This window comes from Cariama cristata, unplaced genomic scaffold (assembly GCF_000690535.1).
Source record: "Cariama cristata isolate BGI_N322 unplaced genomic scaffold, ASM69053v1 scaffold313, whole genome shotgun sequence".
NCBI classification, from domain to species: domain Eukaryota; kingdom Metazoa; phylum Chordata; class Aves; order Cariamiformes; family Cariamidae; genus Cariama; species Cariama cristata.
The window spans coordinates 35,170-45,777 of record NW_009607691.1 but is presented as its reverse complement, the minus strand read 5'-3'; the positions used below and the strand labels follow the sequence as shown (position 1 = coordinate 45,777).

General features: G+C 50.5%; 1 protein-coding gene across 1 annotated transcript in view; it reads right to left on the bottom strand.

Annotated features, from left to right (window-relative positions):
• Positions 1–1,973: 1,973 nt before the first annotated feature.
• The window catches only part of LOC104159018 (AP-2 complex subunit beta), a gene marked incomplete at its 5' end in the record, with an annotated part of 42,243 nt that continues 33,608 nt past the window's right edge, over positions 1,974–10,608 (bottom strand). The window contains 2 exons of the mRNA XM_009696817.1: positions 1,974–2,499; positions 3,593–3,747. Coding sequence (XP_009695119.1) covers positions 2,425–2,499; positions 3,593–3,747 — 230 coding nt within the window. The remainder of the gene's footprint in view (positions 2,500–3,592; positions 3,748–10,608) is intronic.

Sequence of the window (10,608 nt, the reverse complement as noted above, 5' to 3'; positions counted from 1 at the left end):
CGAAAGGCTCCCGCTGGGCAAACAGCATCCTTCCCACCAAATCCTGCCTTCAGCCCTGCCTGCTCCCATGGGCAGGGGCAAAAGCAGGGGAATGGGATCCTCTCCCCAGCCCCACAGAGCCACACGCAGCCGCAGCATGGTGGAAATGAGTTTATTGACACGGACGGCAGGTAAAGCCTGAAGAGCAACACAACTACGCGGCGAACACTCGAACGAGCGGCGTGGCAGGAGAGGAGGGCGAAACACCACTGACCCAGCCCAGGCTCTGCCCTGCAGCGCAGAGACGCCCACGTCCCCAAAAAGCTGGGAAGAAATTTGGCAAGAGAAGGGGGTGCTCAGCAACCCCTCCCCACGTCGAAGTTACACTGGTTGTTTAGCTGAGGAGGCTTAAGCGTTTGTTCCCGACCCTCTACCATCTCCTCCCTGCCCCGACACAGCACCGCACTCAGCGCCACTGGTGCTTCCTTAATTGCTCTATTAATGACTGTTGCAGTGCACCCGCAGGGCTTGGAGTAAATCACCTCCCAGCACACGTGGGCAGTGCTCAAGGGCTGGATTGCTCCAGCTCTGCCCCACTTATTCCCCAGCCAGAGCACAGGGGTTCTTACACAGGGACACCACCTTCCTCGGGGTCCTGCAGCTCCCGTGCCCTGCTGGAGTCACTTCCAGGGCACTGTGACCTTTTCCCAGCACTGGCTTCTTGGTTACAGAGAGTGCCAAAGCCCTGATGAACCATCTCCCACCGTAAAACATTTATTGACTTTGAATGTGGCATCTAAAAGGACAACATGGGGGTTGCTATGCATAAGAGCTAGGCTTGCTGGGGAGGAGATGGCGTCAAAGCATGCTGGGGAGGGCGAAGCCATTCTGGTTAGTGGCTTAGTTTAAGCAGGACAAGCTATGGATGGAGCAAGGACATGCAAGAGGCTTTGCTTTCACTGCTGTTGCCGCAGCACTTAGTGGTTGCAAAGTGGTGAGTCCGCAGCCATGGACTGGAAAGGGAAGCAGACCTGGCCCTAAGGACAGGTCGGAAAAGAGGGGCCAGGGCATGGGGCTGCTCAGGACAGAGGATGAGAGCAGGAACCCGACGGGCCCTCGTTACCGCGCACCTCTGGGCACAAAGAGTCAAGCTGCAAATGGAAGAAACGCTTCCATGATCCGCTTGACTCTCAGCCCAGATGGGACCTGAAGGCCCCAGGCAGACAGGGTGCAAACACCGCCAAGCCCAAACCATCTCCCATCACGCCACAGCCTGGGTTTTGGGGGACAGCACAGGAACAGGGAGAGCCGCTCTACTCCCTGTGGCACCCCGGGACACTGCCCGCAGCAGCCCTGCTCTGTAGGGGCACAGCTGATGCCTGCAGTCCCAGCGGGAAAGCAGCACTGCCACAGTCGGATTTATCACCGTGAGCCTTGGGGATTGCCAGGTGTTAACGCAGCGCCGGGTAAGGGTGGCACAGCTCAGGGGATGGCCGAGAAGGCAGCTGGCCATAGCAGGCACGGAAAGAACAAGAAGAGGGGCTGCAGATGGGTGAGGATGCAGAGACCATACCTGGAGCTCTGGCAAGAGCCTTTTGCTCTAAGAGCAGGCTTGTTTCCTTCATTTCATCCACCACTGTCCCATTATCAATTTAGGTCTGTAGCTCCTCCCCGCACAAAAGCAGCCTCACTTCTCAAATCAGCAGCTAATGAGCCAGGGAGATGGCTGGAGTGAAAACACACCATCAAAAGCAGAGCTGAGTCTGCCAGCACAAGTGTAATAAAAAACCCCCCTCTCTTTAGGGCTCCATCCGTCTCCACGGACCGAACTGATGGCTCTGTTCCTAGCTCCCCGAGGCCGTGCTCACCCTGCTAGAGCCTAACGTCCCTGCAGGGCTCCCAATACTTCCTTGAAATTGCCTTTCCTTTAAGCCAATTACAATAGAAAAACTCAAAAAAAAGTATAAAAATATAAAATAAAGTGCAGTGTTATGTTTTCGACACTTTTGCCTTGTTTTAATGAGCCGACGTGTGGTTTTTGCTTGGTTTTTTTGTTGTGTTTTTTTTTGTTTTTTTTAATGAGCGGTATTTTACAAAATCGTAACTACGCCTAAAGCCATTTAGAAAACACTGAACATCGGCACAAAATGGAAAAGCCCACAAGAACGGACAATGTGTGAGGGGCGAGGGGGACGTGGAGTAGTTGAAGCAGTGGTTACAAACTCCATGGACGCTAAAAATATCAAAGGGGTTTGTTCCCTATCATCATTAGCACGTGGATACTAATTGCTACCTTGTTTAATCAGTGCCTTTGACTGAAATCCTACACATGAATACAGCTGCTTCCAGTTAAGAGTGCTTTTCCCCGTGCCAGTGGTGAAGGAGGATCTGGGGACCCCTTTCTCCCTCCTCCTTCTGCAGGGTGAGGCACAGGCTGATCTCCTGTTAGTTTTTCAAGATGGCATCGTAGGCCTGGTAGATGTACTGGGACACTTCGGGAGCTCGGCATTTCAGGGAGAGCTGCGGAGAGGAGAGGAAAGGTTAGCGGTGGTGCAAAGGAAGGCAGGAGCTTTCTACCATCTCCACAAAGGTAACTGGAAACGTCTGACCTACAGCACGGGTTGGACAGATCATGGCTGTGGCTAATGACAGTCACCTAGAATATTTCTCCTGGATACTGCTTTCTTTGTCACCAACACCTTTTCAGAGCTTGCTACAAGCAGGAGGAGGTACATGAAAACAAACTCCTACTGTTGAGTTCTCAAATTCCTTAACAAGTGTAGGTGCCTCTGCAGGCACGAAGGAAGGGGCTACATCACCTCAAACTCTGAGACAAGAGATTTGCTTGCCCTCATGTTGTAAGTCACAGCACTAAAGCTGGGGGGCTTCTAACGATTTGCTGCTCAGTCCTTATGGACACAAACTTGGCTGTCACCTCTCTCTAAAGCAAGGATCAGGCTGAGATCGGGCTTGCGGCATCAATCCTTGTGCAAACACTTTAAATCACCTTCCAAAGCTTGCTTTCACCCCACAGGTTCCCAGACCATGGATTTTTTTTCTTGAAACTTCTGGACCAGTTTCCAGTAAGAGATAAATCCTCTAATATCAGGATGCTCAGACCCACAGGTCCTCTTTGACTTTGCTCCTCTTCTGAGAATAGCTATAAGAGTGCGTGATGCAGGACAGGGCGCATCCTCCCACCAGCCACAGGCTGATGCCAGCACAAGGCCAAAGAGCCTCTGACATCCAGACAGCCGGTCTCCGCTGCAGGAACACGGCAGGGCATAAATTTCTCCTTGTTTACAAGAGGGGGAAGGGCATCCTGGCAATGCTTTCTCGCTAATGTCTCTTGGCTTTATCTCTGGGTAACCTTGGCAAGTAACTGCTCATTGCTGAGTGGGCATTATCCCAGCTCACTGGTAATAGACCAGTGTAATTCTGTTGTTTCTCACTTTTTTCCAGTTCAGTGGGCATTCCTAACCCCCCAGTCAGATTAACAGGATTTCCCCCAAAATAAGCACATTAGGCAAAGCAGGGAGAAATCGCTCTGTGTGAGGTGAGTTAGAAGGATCCCAGTCTGTGCCCCGTGCCCTCCGCAGTCCCGACACCTCACCGTGTAGTTCGGGTTCCCTGGCTGAATGCGAAGCTCAGCCAAGATCCAGATGCCATTGGTGAGTTTCAGAGACTGGTAGAGCATGTCCTGGCCCTCCACGTTCCTCTTGGCAATGGTGTAGACATTGTTGTTCTGCAGTTTGCTAGAGACAGTGTCTTCAGAGAGAAGGAAGAAAAACACATCGGTTAATTCAGATTCATCATCTGTGGAGACAGAGGGGAGCCCAGAGGAGCGCTCCCAAGATGCAAGTGCACGAGGAAACGCTGACTTCCATCCCAGAGTTTTCCCTGGGGACAGGAGTGGACATGACACAAGGAGAAAAAAGTTCCAGTTTCCTTCATGGACGTACCTCATTCCTTTCAAGGCTGTGATCCCTTGTGAAGTATTTGCCCAACTTGCAGGGCTTTCACTTACTGCTCACTGCTCTGGGTCACTCAGGACTTGCTGCCTTTATCAAGGCAAGAGTCTGCAGCTCAGAGGATAAGCGGACTCTGCTCTATCTATAACTCCCAACAAGCCCCAGGCAGGCTAACCTGGAGGCAGCTGAAAGTCAGAAGATGAAGGTGGAGAAGAACAAAGATCCCTGCCTGAGGCTCGCTTGGGTGCCTGGTTCTGAGGTCCCATCCCAACCATGACAGGTCCCTCCTGCTTCTCCCTCTCTCATGCACAGACACCTCTGGCCAAACCAATGGCCTACAAAATAGCAAAAATCCTTTCTTTCTTCTTTAAAGCAATCACTTGAAAGGGTAAAAACCCACAGATGTCTGTCTCTAGACATCACAGGGCTGTGCTACAGTTTCAACACACTGTACGACCTCAGCACTCACAGATGTGTGATTTCACCTGGAGGCCTATATGGATGTAACCATGACACATGTTATTTCTAAGGGACCCTTCAAAGAAACAAGAACAGAGGCAAATACGCAGAACACAAAGACCCAAACCAGCGGCCTCTGGATGCCAAGGGGTTTCTCAGCACAGAGCAGAGCAAACCTCAGTCTTTGGATGCCAGTAAAAGGGGCACATTCACACTTTGGGTGGAAGGCTCAGGGAGGATCACCCCACACCTGATAAACATCACTGGCAAATTCCCAAGACACCAGAAACGTGGGATCCATTTCAAGGAGCAGGACAGCAGCAGAGAAGCAGCACAAAGTGACTGTGCAGCTCTAATCCATCCCTGCACCTACCAACACTGAGATCTGCAGCATCAGTGCCAGATTTGAGAACAGACACAAGTCTGTGCTGGTGCACAAAGGGATTAGAAAGGGGACAGCAGAGTCTGTTCATGCACCAGGGAATGGCAGAAGCAGGAAAGAAAGGGCCCCACAAATCCATACACTGATGCAGAGACCTGGACCTGCTGCCTCTCCCCAGGGCAGCGTTGATAACCAGAGCTGTGGAGCAGCTCCACGGGCAGCCTGGACCCTTAGCCCGTGGCTGGGCTGAACCCCTTTGCTCCCCAGGCCTCAGAGCGGTTGTGTGCAGGTCGAGGAGGGTTCAGGCATCCAGCTACTCAGACACACTCAGATTTAGGTTTCCTCTCTTCCCCAGTTACTATGGAAACTGGCAGATATAAGTAACTAATGAGATCCTTTGCTTAAAAACTCTCATTCCCTCTGTCTCCTCCTCCCACCTCTACTCCTCCTCTATACAACAAACTCATCCAGATTAGGGAAACGGGCGATGCAGAGCAGTCCCCTGCTTGCGGGGAGCGTGGCTGGGAGAGACCTGCGCTGGAGGGACACCATGCGCTAGGGATGAAGCCCAAACTCCCATCTCCTTGTGCCAGCCCAGCCAGCAAGAGCAGCCTCCGGGGCTTTGTGAAGGCATGGTGTTCAACACAAGCGCCGGCTTGGAGCGTGCATCCTTGTTTGCAAGGGACATTGGTATTAAACGTGATTTCGTTTGCCCAATTTTAACAGGCTGTGGTTAAATTTCCCTGGTCTGAAGTGCCTCTGGACATGTATCCTGGAAGTTGAACTGCTGGCAAGGGGTCAAGACTTTCTCCAGCAACCTTCATACCTGCTGGCAGCAGTCTTCCCCTTTGCCGGGGGATGCTGTCAGAGCAAAGGCATTCCCGGGGCAGCGTGGGTGCAGGGTTGGAAGCAAGGCTGCAAGCGGGAAGCTGTAATTTTGGAGCCACGGGGTAGCTACCCCACCACGCAGCGTGACAGCAGGGGAGGGGAGCGCTCCTGCTGCCTGGGTTTGCTGTGCTTTGGGGCACAGCGGGCAAGATGGGGCCGCAGAGCAGCTGCTCTTACGCCAAAGCCTTCAACCATGAGATGGCACCTCTTGCCATTTAAACAGTCACTGCCTCTGCTGGGGGGCAGATTTCCATGCAGGGATGTGGGCTGCTCTCTGTCAGGCAGGGAAGGGAACGGCCGTGGGGGCACAGCTCCAGCCTGGCATCACTTCTTGCCATCCTTGCTGTCCTTCCTCCTGCCCCGAAACTCTGCTTGTAGGGGGGTACAGGGAGTGAAACTGAGGCAGGGGAAACTCCTAGGAAAGCCTGTTTTCTGCCTCCCTGTCTGACCTCAGTTGCCCCCCGAAGAGTGCAAGAAACCCTACCAAGCACACTCTGTCTCAGCCAGACACCTGGAGCAATTGTGAGCAGGCTGGAGTGCTGATGCTTGGCTTGCCTGACTCCTCCTGCCCCCTCTCTCAGCACACATTTGGGGACTGGTGAGAGTCTACCCCCTCTCCGCCCAGGTAGCAGCCCCCATCCCTCCCATGCTCTGGAATGTCAGGATTTTGGAGATCGGGCAGAGTTGCTAAGCAACAGTGCCAGTCTGTGCCTGGCTGAAGGCAGGACTGCTAATGCCATGTGACAGCACATCCTTTAAAAAAAAAAAAAAAAAAAAAGGCAGATCTTTGCTGGGAGCAGAGAGCTGAGCCCAGCTCTAAAGAGGGCTGCTGGTTTCTGAGAGAGAGCGCAGCACCCACCGAAGCCCTGGTCAGTGCCCAGCGCAGGCAGGACCACTGATCCGTGCTGCCTGGGTCCATGTCTCCCCACACACATCGGGTCTGGTGACTCTGCAAACCAGAGCCACATGAGTCCTTCTGCAAGACGGCACAGTCTATATCTGACCTTGCTAAGCAACTTTCCACAGGGCTGCTGCTTTTGGCTCAATGCTTATTCTCAAAACTCTCCTGAAGCACAATACAAAGACACAGAAAGATTTCCCCATCACCAAGGCCAGGGAAGCCTCTGACATCAGTCCATCTTTCAGGGTTTGGTGTTTTGGTCTTTTTTTCTGTGCAGTTTGTTCGTTCGTTTTCCTTTTCTTTTGCTTTCTAAACAGAATTCTTTACCCTACCTCAGTCCAACAACTAATCAGCACATAGGAAACAGGCATGCAGGGAGGAACAGCTGGACAAGGTCTCCTCCTTTGCACTGAAGTAATCCAATTCTTTTCAACAGCAGTTTCCTTCTGGGTAAAGCAAAGGACACGTTTAAATCTTCTACCCATACAGCTTAAGAGTTTCACTTCCAAACTCAATCAGCCAAGATGACCAATTTGCAACAACTGGAGTTTTCACAAATGACATGCACAGTTCAGAATCAACATCGACACCGTACCTTTTTTGAACTTGGACCTTCGTGGCATTTTACAACAAGCACTGGATATCAGGAAGTAAAACCGAAGGACTATATTTTATGCTGTGGTAGCTGAAAACATTCTCCATGCCATTTCTAGCAACACCTGAACGGTTCTGAGCATCCAGCTAACAACTGCATTCAAATACCAAACGCATCTGCAGACTCTGATCCAGTGGGGAGGCACTTTGGTCAATATTATGACAGCACATTCATTTCCAAGACATGTAATATGCACGAGTTCTATAATTTATTACACGATCAGGTTACTAGATTTGCACATACCAGGGAAGCTTGCATACAATTGTCCCCCAGGTTGTTCCAGCCAGAAAATCCAATTTTACTTTGTTCTAGCATTAGAAAAATTACTTGGGGGGTGAAAAACAAAGTGACCACTGCATACCAATAAAGCCATATCCAACTCCAAACACCAAAGCTGTTGTTTCACACCATATTGTGGACCAGCACTAAGCAAGCAAAAGTAAAGTTCCTAGAACTGCTGAGCAGCACAGCACCTAATTGCCTCCTGTTTAATGGCATTCAATCTCCATGTGCAAGTCAGCTTGTCCTCTCTCACACTGTGGGTTTTGGGTAGGCAGAATTTAAAAAAAGAAAAAACATTTAGCTAATCTTTTGCATATCTTAGCTTAATGTAGCGGTCCTTTAAAATTTAATCAAACCTGGAATGTTGAAAAAACAATGTAAACAAGGCAAACTGAGCTTTAGTGCATGCTCGGTTGCAGGGGAAACGTCAGTTGGTATAGTTGCATCAACAGCACCCAGATTATTTGAGCTATAACAGTCTAGGAATATATTTTCATGCACTAGATTCTTATATTTTCATTAAAAAAAAACCCCAAATCTATTAATTTAGCACTGGATTCATAAGAGATGATAAAGCTGGGGTATAACCATGACTTTGTTTTCACGACAAGTTGTATTTCTAAATATGGTTTTCTCCACAACACTATCATAACCTCTTCCTAAGAGGCAGACGCACGAAACAGCTCTAATGAATTCAGAATGTGCAGCGCATCCTAAGTACACCTTGGCCCCATGATACAACTCCAGAGAGACTCGCTCCTCCACGGCCATACAGCTCCAGCCCTGAAGAGCAGCCTCAGGCCAGAGCCAGCTCTCACCACTGGGAATGTCAGCCCCAAACCTCTCACCCAGAATGGAGCACTCATCTCTCACTGAGTCACTGGGAATCGCGGGAATACTTTCAAGGTTCCAGGACTCAGGGGTTTTTTTTGGAAGCAAAGATACTGGAGACAGGGATCAGAGTGGCAAGCTCTGATTGTTTAAGGGTACCTGCTCCTCAACCCACAGCCTGGCACCTTACCCTGGGCTTCAGTTTGTGGTGCCGTGGGCTACCTGCAGCAGCCAAGATTTTCTGGCTCTTCTGTGCCTTGTTATGGGGTGAGCTGCCAGGGATGGAGGCTTTTTCTGCCATCCCTGTTGCAAACCATCAATCCTATCTGGTTTGCCTTGTGGGCACAGGATGATCTTTTACCTACGAAAGCCAGGGAACAGACTTCACACAGAAGCATCTCCACTGATGGACTGTGTTTATCTCCTTTTTGTTTGAAGTATCAAAAGAATTAACCTGCGGAAAAGCCTGCAGTTTACACAGGAGGTGATGTAAGGTGACTGTTGCACAGTGACAGACAGACAGCCTGGATGTACAGGAAATGCACAAGCTGCTTTCTTGACAGACAAAACCCCAGCCCCCTAAAAACTGCTGTTCCAAGCCCATTTCATTCTGGTTTAAAGGAAAAGAAATTAAAATTTCAGTTTCTCCACTGAAGAAAATCAGCATCCCCCATTTAGCTGCTCAGTAGGGCCTCCTGCATGTCTGCACATAACTTCAGCTCCGCTTCTCACGTGGCGCAGGAACAGCGCAGATCTGAGTGCTCAGGAAAGTGAAGGCTCTTTACAATTAGGAGAAAAAAAGCCAGGCACCGAGAGCGCAGGGACCACACTTCTGAGCAGCCCTTTACCCAGCAGCAGCCACACACCGTTCAGCACGCTCTGCTCCATCTGCCCGACGCCTGCTACAGCCGCGCAGCTCGATTCAAGTGGCTTGTAGTGCTGGGATTAGGGCACATCAGCTGGGAGCAGAGGTATTTTTAGCTCACAGCTAAATTCGCGTCACTGGGCTGGAATCAGTTAGACCGAAGCATGAATGGTGCGGTGCGTCCCCGAGCCTCAACGGCAACTCGCCACCAAGTGGGTGGGCTCACACTAGGCATGAATTACTTATCTGAGCCGATGCGAGAGGAAGGTTAACGATTCACACGGTGGCTGCACACCTCTACAGAACCGGCAGTGCTTAGAAGCTTTGCGCTTATGCTGAAAGGTTGCAAAAACCCAGTGTCTCCTAAGTTTTAGTTAGGAGCTGTTGAAATCCAGACTTTGTCCTGCGCAGCTCTGCCATGGCAGCCGTTGCATACCTTATTTTATGCAGTGATACGAGAGCTGCACACGGTGGTATTTTATTGGTGAACAACAGAACTGCTGACAGCCCAGGTCAAGAGCTTTAGTCTGCTTCAGCATCTCCTACAGGAGAGTCTTTTGAACATGAACCAGTCTTTCTTCCACAAGGATCAAGTTCCTAAAGATTTTATATCCAGAGCTGCTATTCTTGGAAGAAAGGAGGTGTCTTAAAACAAGGCTATTTTCACTGGATTTAAATGATCAAGACTGAATCTTGAAAGACTGTCACCCTACTGTGGCATGTGGCCAGACACACACCCTCACTCTGGTATGAAGTAGTAGCAAGATGGATTCAGCTGTCATCAAAGCTCACCCAGTTTATTTTGCCTCTGCCCTGGTGTGCACCACCAGCCACTTGCCACGCTGCGAGAAATCTCCATCCCTGAGGATGCTGGAAGCCCAGCCCTCCGTGGAGTCAGGGGCCCAGCTGATCCTTGTAGAGACAGGTTTGATGCTCTTAGGATGGTCTCTACTAGAGGAGGTTACTGCTTAGATGAAATCAAGGTGAGCAGCAGATTGAGTCAGAGTTGCATTAGCAGTTAAAACACAAGGAACCAAGACAAGCACACGAGGTTTCCCTAGTCTTCCCTCCTGCAAGCTATCAGCCTGCTCCATGCCAAAGCCCAGGTGGGCAAGGAAGGAAACTGCCAGTATAGTTGCAAGAGGGAGGAGGTGTCAGCAACGGAAATACAAAACCAGAAGCTTCTGTGGATGGAAGTGTTTGAAATCTGTTTATGAGACATGACCCACTTTCTCCCGTACATAAGCCAAGGAGGCTGGCAGATCCTGCACACCCCCGAGCACGCCGAGTGACGGATTCTGCTCAGGAGAGGCACTGTGTTCAGGGCTCTTGCTAAAGCACCAAGAGAAGCCTCTTCTCATCTGAGCCCTGGCAATGGCTGCAGATACCACTGCA